We start from the raw sequence: 15205 nt of genomic DNA, 5'->3' as shown, positions 1-15205 counted from the left end.
AAAAGGTCAGAGACGCAAACAGCAGGTCCGCAGTGAGTTCAAACAGGGGTCCTCACAGGAGCACACACACACACACCCTGAGGTCGTTATGGTGGAGGTGTGTCCGCATTAAATTCTAACATCAGCCTCTCACTTCACTTACAGCAGAACCAGCCCCATACCCCCAAATAGACTCGAGTTTCTGAGAGAACAGGAAGCCGCTGATGTTGATAAGAGTCTACCAAAGAGCTGTGCAGCTAGAGAAAGACGTTCAGAGGAAGTATGAAACTGCTGGCTGGGGCCCTGTTCTTTGCGATGGGACTGTCGTCTGTCCTCGGCACCTTACCACCTTCTCACTCTGCAGACCAATGTCCCAACACATCTCTCAGTAAGTCTTTCTTTTTGTTTTGAAGATATCAGGGTCTCACATCTGTCTCATGCCAGAATTGTTTCATCTGAAATATAGTTGCGTCACTGAAGATGATTATTTTCATCAAAACTAAACATTGACATACTCAAACATTTGCCAGAAGCACAGACAGTAAAAATATTTGAACGCTCTGAACCCCTGACAGTGGGTGTGGTTTGTTTACAGCATCTTTATGCAAGAAACAGACATTAACCAAGTTAGCTTAAAGCCATGATCCGCTTCCCCCACATCTGGTATGATTCTAAGGCTTTTTAGTTTGATTACAGAGGGTTTTCCCAATCACTTTTAGTTTCTTACCTTTACTTCCCCCTTCATTAAATGTAATACTTTATTCTACCAATGATGATAATTGATTTGGAGAATCAAGATGATAACACTTGAGTAAATTTTTCACCAGTTGGCCAACATTTGAAATACCAGACTAGAGCTCGTGTCCCTGGCTAAGAAGCCAAACCCCACGTCACCCACCGCTGTAAAGGATGTTGGTCAAAGATTTTCTATTTGAGTGCAGATGAAGCTGTTTCATACAGGTAGTGGCCCTATGCCTTCTTTTCAGTTGCCTTTCCTTTCACCAAGAAGTTAATAAAGTTGAAGAACAAACTTTATTAGACCTTAAAGTCTTTTTTAAATTTTACACTATGATCTGTTTTAGAGGTCAAAGTTGTCTGAAGTTTGTTTTCTTTTGTGGTTTTATGCAACGTCATTTTAAGCCTTTAAGAAGAAACAGAATTTGCTAGAACACTCATGTCATAGCCTTGAAGAATTGTGCCCTGGCATGTGTAGCAACCACAGCGAATCTGTATGACACCAGAGTCTTCTGAAACGTGCTCTGGACGACCTTTGTAGACCAGTATCAGCACGGTTCACTAAACACTTTCAATCATAAAACAGAAGACAAAGCAACCAAACTTTGGGCTCAAACGTACTCAGAGACGGTACAGACTGTCTGGTGTGAACTGACTGTTTTTTAGAAACTTGCTAAAGGTCTCTTCACCACGTGACTGGGGTACCCAGGAAAAAAGCACCTCCATCTCCTGGGCAACAACCATCCATCAACCAGTTGTTCAACAAACTGGAAAGTTGTTGGTTTGATTCTAGGTCCAATTGCAGCTCTGATGTAAAGCTTCTGCCTAACATCTGTGCTGTGATGACCCTAATCTAAATAAGAACTCAAAAGTGCAAGAGAATTTATGTTTGTAACTGTGAAAATTGAGATAAAATGGAAAAGTATTGGTCCCTTAATCCACTCTGCTTATCAACAACCTCAGTTTTTTCCGCACCATCCCATATTGATTCTGAGCAGGAGCCTGATGCTATGTGTCTTGCTGTCTGCAGTCCTTCGGACCTTCCGGCTCACGGTGACCTGTAACATCACGACTCTGAAGGAGAAGCAGCTAAAGGACATCCAGGCTCCAGTAACAAACCTCTACCTGCCTATCTTGTACTTGCTGGCCTTCAGTGTCGGTCTCCCCTCCAACATCATGGTTCTGTGGGTTCTGGTGTTCAGAACCAACCGCCTCCCGTCCATGTTTTTTCTCATCAACCTGACCATTGCAGACTGCCTTCTTCTTCTGGTTTTGCCATTTCGGATCGTTTACCATTTCCGAGGTAACCACTGGGAGCTGGGGGAGCCCTTCTGTCGCGTGGTGATGGCAGTGTTTTACGGCAACATGTACGGCTCTGCTTGGTTCTTGGCACTTGTGGCCATAGACAGATATGTGGCTCTGGTTCATCCATTTAAGGCACTGACTCTGCGCACACAGCGGATGTCAGTGTACATGACGGTGGCAGTGTGGACGGTGGTTCTGGCTGCCATGCTGCCGCTTCTAATGTCACGACAAACCTACGTGTTGGACAAGCTGCAGATCACGACGTGCCACGACGCTCTCCCTGAGGAGGAACATGAGAATTACTTCCTGCCATACTTCAGCACCCTCTTTGCCTGCTGCTTCCTTCTGCCTTTTGCCATCATCCTCTTCTGCCACAGTGCAGTCCTGCGCACCCTGCTGGCTGAAGGGAAGCGCTACGCCCACGCCATCAGAGTGACTGTTTTAGTGTTGCTCGTTTTCATCGTGTGTCTTTTGCCCAGTAATGTCCTGCTCCTGCTAACTTACGCCGACATCTGGGTGGATGGGGACGGCGAGGACTTCTACATTCCCTACATGATTAGCTTAGCTGTTAGCACTTTCAACAGCTCCCTTGACCCCTTCATTTTCTACTTTGTGTCCACGGAGTTCAGGCAGAAGCTCAAACGTTCTCTGTGCTGCTCCGGTGACCATCAAGGCCAGCCCTCCTCTAAGGGGAACAACATTTCCTCATCAACGAGTCAAAGGACTAATGTCACTCTTGTGTCCATGACCAGGCGACAAACTGTTACTTAGATGGTCTGTATCCTCATATGGGACAACAGCCTCTAACCCAAGAGTCTGTGAAGATGTTAAAAAGCTCCATTAATCTGAGAGCATCTTACATTTCCACTGCTACCCAGGTCAAACACACCCCAAGAGTGTAGGACGGCCTTCAGGGCCAGGGATGGGGACCACTGCTTCAGATGAACCACGTTTGGTAATGCTGTACTGCAGGACTGCTCAATTCTGGTCCTCAAGATCTACCCGCCTTATGTTTTCCAGATCACCAAGACCTGCTAGCTGCTGATCAGCTCAGTCAGACGTCTCCTCATTCTGATGACCTGGTCCAGGTAATCAACAGCAAGCAGTGCAGGGAGAGCTGGAAAACGAGCAGGGTGGTAGATCTTGAGCACCGGGAATGAGCCGGCCTGCTGCGGTGCTTTGTGGTGATGGATTGAAATCTAAAGCTGTTAAAACATGCAAACATTCACAGACAAGTCATCTCAAAGAGAATATAAAGATCACACATTGTGTGTTAGATGAAATTCTTGTCAGTATGTTTGAAAACATTTTAGACAACAACATTTGATCTTCAATCTTAATATGTTCAGTTCAGGATGTCAAACCCTCATATTTTTTTCCCAGCAGACACTCAAAGTTTTTTCCCCCTGTCATTTATGACTGAAGTGAAGAACCAACACAAGTGGAGATGTTTTTTTCTGTCAAGCAACTAAACCAACCTGCACATGTCAGTCTGTACTGTTCCTACTAAAGCACCATTGATCTCGGTCTGACTGCTACTGTCCATCCCTCACACTGTTCATAACATTCCAGGCCTGACTGAGATACAACTGTTTGACCCGCCATATAGTAGGTGGCAGTCTGCACTCCACTGGTTTGTCATCTGCCAATGAATGGTTGAAGAGGGGCATGTGGGCTCATTGTAAAACTAATAATGAGTGAATTTTGTCTACTTTCAAATATGGTGTGTCTTGTAGAGAACAATGTCGCTTTCAGACCTGTTTCTATTGTAGTTTTATGCTGAGTCGTTTTTTGTGTTAAAAATCAATAAAAAACTGTTTCAAAGCATTCCCAGTGGTCTTTTAATTATGATGATGCTGTTTTAGCCCAAATCTAAAAACTTTTATCGTTTCTTAGGACAGTTTCTCCACAGCAGCAAGAGTTAATGAGACATTCCCTTCTGAATTGTGGGCAGGACAGTTGGTGCAGAGCAACCCTGCCTTCTTCCCCTTCCCGTTTCTGAGAACTTTCTGTTTGCACGCTCTTCCACTTGCTTGCCCCTCACACCTCCAACTTAACATTAGCAGTGCGACAAAAAGGACAAGCAATACCAGAGCTATCCAGTCGTACAGTTTTGATCCAGATTCCAGCTCAGACGAGGACAACAAAGATGCTCATGGATCTATTTGTGTGATAGTGGATGCATCGGAATGGAGCAGAGCAGGGAGCTTGTGGCCTGCCAAGCGTCTTTAATACATCCCATGTATGTTCTTTCTCAAATAATCTACTGCAGGCAAACTAATGTGTAAACTACTGGAAGTAATCTGCCTAAAGTATGCAATGTTTTCACTGCAGGTGATCTTAAGCAGGTAATTTTATATGTGTAATCAGATTGCAGGTAATCTGCTTCATGTAACCTATTGTAAGTAATATAATTCATATTATCTATTCCAGACGATCAACTGACTCTATTTGCCCGTAATCTAGTGCATAAAATCCATATACAATAATCTGATACATGTTATCTTCAGGAAATCGACTGTGGGTAATTTTATGCAATTACTCTGGTGCAGATGATCTGGCGGAAGTAATCTGGATTATTATCCACTTCTGGGAATCAACAAATGATCAAATGTGGATAATCTGCCATAAGTAAATGACTTCAATTAATTTATTCAAAAAAGTATTCTAATGCAAGTAATCTACTGAAGGTGCTTTGATGTAAATAAGAAAAATCCTGATAAAATGAATCAATAAAGTTGATGCATGAACTCTGATGCAGGTAATCTACTATTGGAAGGCTGCATCAGTATCCAATCCTTGTTACTTGCTGTTGATCTTCAGAATGTAATCTGATGTGGTGGATCTTGTCAAAAATGTACTGCAATAATCTGCTACAAATACTGTTTTAGAGATAATCTGATGCAAATAATCAGGACACATCTTAATGATGTAATCAGACTGCTGAACTTCTAGCAAATAAGCATTAAGGTGTGGGTGGGTGATCGGAATGTGCTGCATTTTTACAACTCAAACAATATAACTTTTGGATGACAAAAGAACAGTTTATACAAACAATAAAAAAATAGAACTGTTGAAGCGGAGCAGGGATACAAATTCTATAAAAAGAAATTTACCAGGATCATGAGAACATCCAAAAAAGACTATCACAAAAATATTAGAAGAAAAATAAATTAAATACTAAAGGAAGTTGGAAAGTTTTGAACAGTGTCATTAGAAAACACAAATTACCCAGACCCTTTAGTTGGTAAAAATTAGATATGCAATGATATTCAGAATATGACAAGGGAGTTTAATGAATATTTTGTAAAAATAGGACCAAAGTTAGCCGACAAAATGAACTGTTTTTAAGGATTCAGTGGTTTTGTTCTTGGTCATGTTTTTGGTTTTCTTTGTCAGTCACTCCACCTTCAGGTTCATGATCCACAGCTGTCTTCAGCTGTCTTCAGTATTTGAAACCCGTGGGAGCAAAAGAAATTCTAAAACATTCATAAACAAAACATCAACAGACCTTAACGGAATGATATGACGGTGGTAAAAAAAGGTCATTGATTCCATTGTTGACCCGCTAACCTACATTTGCAATATATCCTTTCAACATCCAGGGCGATCACGCAACTAACTGAAAAAATTATAAACGGTACAGATAATTTAGAGGTCACAGGAGTGTTCATCGATCTGAAAAAGGCTTTTGACACTGTTGTTCATAACATTTTAGTAAACAAACTGGAAAGATATGGAATACGATGACTGGTATTAAATTGGTTAAACAGACACCCATGAACTTGTAGGACGAGACCATTTCTACATCCCTCCGCTCCCCAGGCTGCATCAGTGGGAAGGATGTAGAAATGGTCTCTTCCTACAAGTTCCTGGGAGTCCATCTGGACAATAAACTGGAATGGTCCACAAACACTGAAGGGCATGGGTAGACTTTACTTCCTGAGAAGACTCGGGTCCGTCAATGTTTGCAGCAGGATGCTCCACATGTTTTACGAGTCTGTCATGGCGAGCACCATCTTCTTTACTGAGGTGTGCTGGCATCAAAGCAAAGGACGCCAACAGACCGAATAAACACATCAAAAAAGGATGGTTTGTTTTTCAATTCAATTCAATTTTATTTTTATAGTCCAAATTCACAACAACAGTCGTCTCAATGGGCTTCGTACCGGTAATTGTGAGGTAAACATACAATTAAAAGGATCATAAATGCATAGAATTCAATGGGATAATACTAAACTTTACCTAAACAGACTAAACTAAACTAGACATCCCTGCCCTCAGACCTTCCTTTGTGGTAAGGAAAATGTTATTGCCTTCAAGCTTGCCAATCTGGAAGAGGTGGTGGGGGACAGACTGCTGGCTAAACTGGGGACCATCATGGACAATCCGTCCCATCCTCTCTACAAAGTGGTGGACAAACTGAGAAGCAGCTTTAGCAGCAGACTAATACACCCCCGCTATGCAAAGGAACGATACTGAAAGTCCTTCCTGCAATCAGCCATCAGACTCTACAGTTCATCTGGCTGCCATAAGAGTTTTTAGATATTTGCCTGCATGTTTTTCTTCCCTGTATGTTTTGTATTTATTTTATTTTATGGTGCTGCTACTACAACTGGAATCTTCCCTAAACGGATTAATAAAGTTGATCTTAATCTTAATCTACATCTTAAACAGCCACATTCAAAACAGGCAGCAGTTTGTCCAACTGGAAGATTGTAAATAATCCCTGCTAGATTTAAACTGTGGAGTACCACAAGGGTCAATATTAGGTCCAACACTGTTCAACCTTTACATTAATGACATACACATGGTGTTAAATACACCCAAATACTTTTTAAATGCAGACGACACAAGTATAGTCTGTACAGGGGAGAATCTCAGTGAAGTAAAAATAGTAGCGTAAATACAGAATTAGAAAAACTAAAAAAAGGGTTTGATCAAAAAAATAAACTCTCACTCAATATTAAAAAAACTAAATTCATGATTTTTGGAAATTGCCACATTCCTGCAATTTAGAAATAAAAGTTGTGATTGATAATCATGTTCAGGAAAGAGTGACTGAATTTGAGTTCCTTGGAGTAATTATGGACGACAAGATAAGCTGGAAACCACAAATAAAGCAGGTCAGAGCTAAACTTGCTAAAAGCATCGCATTTTTGGGAAAAACGCGTCATACACTCACTCACAAAGCACGATTACTAATGTATTCATTCATAATACTACCATATTTACAGTACATTGTAGAAGTTTGGGGAAATTACGTATAAACAAATCTACAGTGTTTGTACGTCTTACAAAGAAAAGCTATTTTAATCTTTCATGGTGTGGATTATGGGACGCATACAAACGCACTACTTTGTAAGTTTTGTTCATTGAAATTATGGGAACTAGCGAGACTTAAAACAGCACTCATCATGTATAAAGCAAGAAATAACTTACGTCCAGTAAACACACAGCAAATGTTCAAAGACAGAGATGGGAGTAACAATTTAAGAAATCAGCTGAACTTCAAAAAGCATCAGTTTGTGGTGTGGATTTCTGGAACGGGTTGCACAAAGATTTAAACAAACCAAAAGTTTACATGCATTCAAAAAAAACCTACAAGATGTCACTGATGGAAGTGTACAAGGGATGATGAATAAAAACACATAGGCAAATGTCACTTCTGCATAGGTGCTATACAGATGGTGCTTTGAACATATTAGGGGAAAAAACTGTAAATAGAAATATGCACAGCATAAGGGGTAGTAAAAAGGTGTGGGATCATACAAGGTGTTTCCTTCTACCCACTCCTTTTGTAGCACACGGTTTAAGAAAAAAATCTGCCTATTTGTAACTTTTGTGCTTGTTTTCATTTTTTGTGTTAGAAATATAAAAAAATAAATACATAAATAAATAAATAAATAAATAAATAAATATAGTGTGAGTGATTTATTGAGATAGTTATGATTTTTTTTGTTTGATTTGAAATGGTTTATTTCAAGCAATTAAGTAGAAATAATACACAAGAGCAATATAATCATCAGTTATACATTCATACAGTAACTAATCAAACTTAGGATAATTAGACATATTAATAATGACCAAAACACATATTTGGCATGAATGCTCCTTTACTATTATGATTAGTACTAGTGGTAACAGTAATGTGTTTACGTTTCATTGTCTCAACAGCAGAACTGCAGGGTGGAGCAGTGGTTACCATAACTTTGAGAGATGTTGTGAATCAAGGGGTTCCAAGCTGTAGGGTGCTTAAAGTCAAAGTCAGTTTACTCTGACTAGAATCCTACTGCTGCAAAGGGGTCGATTGTCAAGTCACCCACAGAAGGATCGCACATTTGCTTTACAGCGAGTTGAGAAGCCCTGGTTGAAGTCCCAGCTCGTTTCCTCCGTGGCAGCAGGGGGCGCTACAGTGTCTCTTTCCCTGCAGCCTCTTTCTACAAGACACACGAAGAAGAAGCCGCTGTTTATATAGAGGCGCGGCTCACCAGCGCGGCCTCTTGGCACGTGGGAATCTCGCTGACACTCCTAAGGTTAGTTCAAATGGCTTAAATGAGTTTATCATATACAGAGTTGTGTAAGGGTTCAGGACGCTGCAGCCTGAAGAAAGTTATTGATTTCTGCATCTTTACAAACCGCAGCTCTGGTTCAAACACACACCGGTGTTTTAACATTTTAATCAGATCCACCGTGTCATTATTATCTGTACTTGTTTTTTCTTTTCTTTATTATCTTTACTTGTTTTATCCTGAATGTCTTCTGCATGCGCAGTGTCGCTACTAACCATGCAGCAGCATGCAGTTTATCACGTGTTTGGCACTACTTGGTTTCATGTACAGTATTAAGTCAAAAATACAGTGTGAGACAAAGACCAGGGTGTTCTAAATACTTTAAATATTAGTCCAGTCCTAGAAAGGGAGATTGCCGTTTGGCAGAAACATTTAGAGGTTTATCTGGGTCATGCACGTACACCAACACACTGTAAGTCTTGTAGTTGGTATCCTTCAGTTCAATATATACTCGTCCAGCTATGGACAGGAGGTGATGCGGTAACCCAGTCCTCAGTCAGCTGGCAGACTGGTGTCCGTCAGTGTTACAGGGCTGGTAGAGGAAGTTCTGCGGGCGCCTCGATGCATGCTCGGTTCTAGAGCATGTCTGCGAGGTGCTGCAGAACGCAGGTCTGTCAGGTCTGTCCTGATCCACTGCAGTTCAGATGCAGCAGAGCTGCACACGTCACTCTGCTCTCATGGTACCTGACGCTCCACATCACCTGTGGCTGCTGGTTCAATCACCTGCTGGGCCTCTTTGTGGTGTGCGATGCTGCTCAGTGAGTCACTGGTATGATTGAGATCATTGATGGAAACTCAACTCCAGGTCTGACTGTAAGCAGAGCAATCAAATATCGTTTACAAAAAAATTGCTACCAAAATGCTGACAATTTTGATTATTGATTTTGAATTTAAAGAGTATGAATGCTTGAGGATAAAGGTGTAAAACTTGTCTGTTTCAGAGGGAGGAGCCTCTCGGGGGCATCTGTTCACCAGGAGCTTCTGACCTGCAGGGGGCAGTATCTGCACAGGTGAGCGTTTGCAGAAGTGGTGTAGTACTCTGAACCCAATCAAGTACTGCCATGGCAGAGACCCCCCCTCTGCTGTGGAATCAAAGGATTGGCAGATAAAGTCAGGACTTTGGCACAGGTTTGAGTGACGCTCGTTTACCAAACCTGACTGAAGACCTGAAACACGTCAGCCTGAAGTGTGGGGGGGCGAGCTCTAACAGCTGTGTGTTTGCAGTGGAAGCTTTGGACCTTCAACCGGTGGAGCTGCTCTTCAATCAAAACAAGAATTTCAATTAGTCCCATTTTTGTTTTCTTCAGTTTTCCTGTAAATGTTTGTTTTTTGGTGAAAATAAACTGTTTTAAATTAATACTTTTTGGTTCTTATCATTTTTCTGACACGTTTCTGAAATCCTGTTTATGATTTTCATCATACTTGAGCAACAGTCGCATGCCAGAATGCCACCGCATGGCGATTTTAAATGCCAGTTCATCAGCGTATTCGGCAGGTCACGTTTTTGCACGCCACGCAGAGCAAAACGTGAGAAACTGGGGAGAGAAAAAAGGAAATAAATGGTTCCCTTGGAGAGTCCATTCCCATTCATGTTAATGAGCCATTTGGTTTTATCGCTTCTCTGAGTTTGAAGTATATAGGATTGTGTTAAAGTAGCATGTAATTTCATTGTGTACGGAGACCGTGCACACTGTGCGATTGCGCAAGGGTGTGTGCAACATTGCCTCGGGCGGCCTGTCTGGTGAAATTCACACCATCCAGTCAGAGCTGCTGCCCGATCCGGCTGCCTCACTGCTGCCGTCTGCATTCATGACTATGCCAACAATTTTCTGAAATCGGGCAGCGCCACCTAATCTTGACCTCTACCTCCCCATCGTACAGCGGTACTTGTCTGTGAGCGAAGCTTGAACGCCGGTTTTAGTTGAAGGTCTTCAGGGGAGGAGCTGAAAGTTTGAATCTGTGATCCTGACAATTTCAGAACAAACCTAAATGTCTATAATTCTTAAGAAACCTCGTATGTTTCGGCTGTAAGAATAAAACTACACCAGCAGGAGAACCAGAGCAGAGCTTCTCATGGATCCAGGTTGTTGTATATCTGTTAAAGAATGCAATGAAAGGATTCTTTGCTTCAAGAATGAGCTCTTTCTCTGCAGTTGTGGAATGAAATTTCCACAATTGATCAAAATTCTTGTCCGTCTCATTTGTTCTGCTTGAGTACTTGATTTTGTTTTCTTGGCTCAGCTGCTCCCCCTGCAGGCCACAGCAGGTTATTAGACAAGTTTGAGATATTTCCATGAGAACATCCCTTGTTTGGGATGAATTTCACTGAAATATGTAAAAGGTTCCTTTGTTATGAATTATAAACAAGAACAATTTTTTTTATTAGTTTCACATTTATTACCCCCAAATTAAGACAAAGATCACCCCATATGACAATAACTGATTCTGTCTGCAACGGATGCTCCTCACTAACTATTGATGCTGTTCTCAGGTGTTCCACTCTTCTACAGGTTCTACATGCAGGATTGTACTTTACCCACCTGCCACCACCGGCTAATTGGCTAATAAGACCTAGCAGAACTGCATGTCCCACCTGTAGAAGAGTCCTACATGCGGTTCTGTTAGGTCAGGTGGGGGTGCAGTCCCATCCAGTCTCTGTTTCTGCTGTCCCAGACCTGCTCTATGGGGTTCAGGTCAAGGGTCATTGATGACCAAACCATGATAGCCACTCCCACTTCCTGAAGTCCAGCTGTGACAATTGTGTGGTGGAGCGTTGTCATCCATGAACAGAAAGTTGGGATGTTCTGGTGGAATTGGGGGATGGTGATGGTTCTATGATGTCTCTGAGGTAAGAACCTGCAGTGATGGAACATCTACAATAATCAAATGCTCTGACTGCTGATGTCTGTCCAGACTGTTGCTCCACCAAAGCAAACCCGGGGACCACATTGACCTCGGCGTATCGCTCACCTCGCCTTTTCCAGCATCGCTGACGACCATCATTTCTGTGCAAGGTGAACAAACATTTATAGGTGAACAGGGAGGTAGACCTGCATTGTCCAAGTCACATGGTCTTGTTTCTACTGCAAACGTTCACGGCAGTGTCTTGGTGTCAGTGGAGTCACCTGCAACAGTCGCCTGTCATTCCAGTTAAAGCAGTGGAGTCACCAAGTTCATCTGCAACATCTGACTGCCTGCTACCAACCTGAAGGTGCTATGACCAGGTGGTGCTGCTTGTTCGTTAAGGGATGTCATGTGTTCATGGCTGTTTGAATGATGAACTTGGAATGACTGACTGGCTAAATCAGCTTTTTATCCCCACAGAATGTTGACATTGATGCAGCATTAAAAAAGTTCTTCTTTTAGAATAGTTTGGTTCTGGCTCCAATAAGTGAAACACACTGAAAGCAGTGAGACCATCATGAGGAAAACACTGGATAAAGTTTCTCCATCACCCCTATCCTGAAAATCTATGAAGTGAAACAAACACTGTTTGTGAAATCCACTCAGAGTTTCACAATATCCTCAACTTAGTGTGAGTGGTATATTTGGAGCTTCTTGCTGTAAACATTTTTGGATCTGAGCTCACTCTGCTCAGTCCCTTCCTCACACAGCATTAATGTTGAGATGTGGGTCAGTCTGAAGTCAAAAGCCACATACTTGCAATCTTCCATGAACCTCAATGTCCTAATCTTTGGTAAAAAGTTCAGTTTTATTTTTTCCTGAAACCTGTTCCATTTGTTTTTTTTGTGATGTTGAGCTGATGGTTTCTGGAGCACTGCTCTACAAAGTTGTCTGGGCGTCCCCTACTCTATCTCTGTCCTTTCCTGCTGCAGTAATGGAGAAAGGACAGTCCCCCGATCTGCTCCAGTGTCTTCTGATCACAGCAGACTGAGATGTCTTCTGTCTCACAAACTGGGGTCTCAGGCAGATGACCTATTATCCAGGACACAACAACCCTGCCTAGGTATTTCCTGGAGTCACAAAGGTATTTCAAATGTGTTAAAGACACTTACATGTCTGATTCATCCTTCCTGTATCAATAAAGCCATCCAAACCAGAGAGAGCATGTTGCACCAGGAGGAGGAGACCACATGCTGTCCTTTTAAAAAGACTTGGCTGCATCCAGGAACTCTGGTCAACTTTCAAAAGGCTTTAAAGGGCAGAAAGAGGGAAATGACGGCTTGCCAACACGTCTGTGACAATAGCAGGCCGTTATAAAGTAAATAAACTTTAAAGGTGTGATCAAATGCTGAGTTCTGGTTCTGTTGGTGTTTGGCTGAAGAATAGAGCTGCTGGTGTCATAGCAACCAGGTTATTGTCTAATGGTAAAGGAATTTCTACAAAGTTTGTCTGTGCCTGAAATTCAAGTTCCCTTTTAAAGAAAGTCAGATGTTTCTACATCAGCTGTAAGGAGGAACTTGCACAAACAGGTTGATTCAGTGAATTCTCCTCACTTACTCCAACTTCTCTCATGTCCTCCTCCTCTACATCCATGAACCTCCTCTTTGGTCTTCCTCTATAACCAACATCATCACTAGTCCTTCTCTCAACATGTGCAAACTATCTCAGTCTGTATTTATCTTTAAAAAATCTACCATGATCTCTGATGGGTTCATTCCTGATCCTACCCATCCTCATCACTCCCAAAGAGAACCTCAACAGAAGCATGAAGGAAGTGTTTGAACTTGTGTCTCCTGATCCTCTGTGGGAGGTGTTCCAGGGAAATGGGGTCCGGGGCCCCTTCTAAGGCTCATCAGGTCTCTGCAACCACAGCAGCAGTTTGGTTCATATTGAAACCCGTTTCTAGAAATGTCACTGGTACTGGTTCTGTTCATGACTTTTATGCACAGAACTTCTAGTCACAGATTATGCTGTCCTTGTACATTCTATTCTAATTTAGGCTACTCGGATTATGTGGTTTGCTTATTTCTGAATCTGCAGCTCTTTTAAAAACATCAGTTCCCATTTTCAGCATTAAGACAAACATTAAATAAAATGTATTCAGTTTCTTGTGTTTATTATAGTTTATCTGAGAGCCGCTAACATTTTCATTAAACTAGGAATTAAGAAGAAATCTGGGTCTTTGCTTAGACTGCTGCCCACACAGTCATGTTTTAATTGGTGACTACATTGGCCTTAAGTGTGGATGTGATTGTGCGGTGATTTTATGCCCCTGCAACAGACTGGCCATCTCTCCAGGGTGTACCCCGCCTTCAGCTAACAGTAGCTGGGTTGGCTCCAGTTACCCCTCGACCCCAAAAGGGAGTTAGCGAGTTCTGAAGATGGATGGATGGAGAGAAAAACTCTTTATATGGAAATAGAGAAAAACCTACAGCAGAATCATTCAGTGAGAACAACCGTAAGCTGTGACCGGTTGAATCACCGAAGAGGCAATATAAAATGAGAGGAATGTCTGTTGTACGACAAACATGCAGGCTGATCATTCCAGCATTGAGAAAAGAAGAAGCTGGAAAAGTCACAAGTTTCTCCAACTGCCCCTGGCTGCACTGTGCAGACTGAGGCGTGGTTAAGCGTGGGCGGAGTTAAACATGTTCCGCTCCGCCCACTGAATGCAATTCTTCTTTGTCACCGCAATTGCCATATTTTTCTTTGCATGTTACAAGTTTCCAAATGCAATATTGCCTCCTTCCGGATTCAGGAGTGTATTCTGAGATTAAAAAAGTAAAGGCTCATCGTTTACATTTTTTTTAATTCATTAAAAGATTCATTATTTTGATTTTAGGATAAGCAGCCTACACTCCTGCTTTAAGAGGTTTTTTTTAAACCCACAGCCATTTTTATTTATTGCTACAAGAACAAGAAAGGCAGACTGAATGAAACTGTGATGTGTGGATCACAAAATAAACGGCTCTTATCTCATATTAATGTATCTCATATTTTGCACTAGACTAGAGAATGCACTTCTCTTTTTTTCACCTCTGTTTTGTCTGCTTCTGCTGAGAGAACGAACACACCAGAAAACAATTCCATGATCTAGAACCGGTTCCACAATCAACCTGCACCTGAGAACGTAGAGAATCTTCTTAACAGAGCAGATCATTACTGACTGAAGAAACTGTGATGAAAAATCACATGCTGTGGGCGTGCCTCAAAGCCTTTAACTCCGCCCACATTACGGCACGCCTCGGTCTACAGACTGCAGCAAAGGGGCTTCTCTCTCCAAGCCTTTGAGAGGTGGTGGGAGTGCTTTAACGTCTTTCCATAAGTATCTGAAATTACCTTCAGTTAATCGTTTTCTATGCCTAGGATTCAACCACATTGATCTGTCTGAGGCAGAATTGAATCGACCAAAAAATTTGTAGGATTAGATCATTCGATAAATGAATCGATCTTGGAAAATAACATTTGGATTGAGGGACAGTAGGTTTATTTTACTCTAATGTAAAAATGACCAAAAGCGTCACAGCAGACACACACACGTGATGTCATCAAGAAATGATCAGTCCATCATCACAGTTCAATGTGTGGAAACACTTTGAATAAAGTCATGTGACCATCCAATGTCTAGAATGTTCTAAGATTGTTCCCTTTGGATTCTTTGAATGTGGAAAAACATCAGTGGACTGAACTTTAGGAAACTAACGTGAATG

At 41.8% G+C, this 15205-nt stretch overlaps 1 protein-coding gene and 2 long non-coding RNA genes across 4 annotated transcripts; all 3 read left to right on the top strand.

Annotated features, from left to right (window-relative positions):
- Window positions 1-3157, top strand: LOC105353609 (proteinase-activated receptor 4). Its single transcript, XM_011493342.3, has 2 exons — window positions 1-367; window positions 1745-3157. The coding sequence occupies exons 1-2, from the start codon at window positions 262-264 to the stop codon at window positions 2788-2790; spliced, it is 1152 nt and encodes a 383-aa protein (XP_011491644.1). The 5' UTR covers window positions 1-261; the 3' UTR covers window positions 2791-3157.
- Window positions 3158-8446: 5289 nt separating this feature from the next.
- On the top strand, window positions 8447-9948 carry LOC101160133. Its single transcript, XR_911698.2, has 3 exons — window positions 8447-8555; window positions 9533-9601; window positions 9816-9948. It is a non-coding gene; the product is annotated as an uncharacterized LOC101160133 (long non-coding RNA).
- A 1406-nt stretch (window positions 9949-11354) lies between these two features.
- LOC110013851 lies at window positions 11355-13602 on the top strand. Of its 2 annotated transcripts, XR_002874065.1 has the most exons (4): window positions 11355-11439; window positions 11505-11605; window positions 11694-12558; window positions 12640-13602. It is a non-coding gene; the product is annotated as an uncharacterized LOC110013851 (long non-coding RNA). The 2 variants fall into 2 exon arrangements; XR_002874064.1 differs by having other exon boundaries at window positions 11505-12558.
- The last annotated feature ends 1603 nt before the right edge of the window (window positions 13603-15205 follow it).

This window comes from Oryzias latipes, chromosome 10 (assembly GCF_002234675.1).
Source record: "Oryzias latipes chromosome 10, ASM223467v1".
NCBI lineage: Eukaryota > Metazoa > Chordata > Actinopteri > Beloniformes > Adrianichthyidae > Oryzias > Oryzias latipes.
Note: the sequence above shows the minus strand (reverse complement) of the source record. Positions and strands in the feature narration are given on the sequence as shown.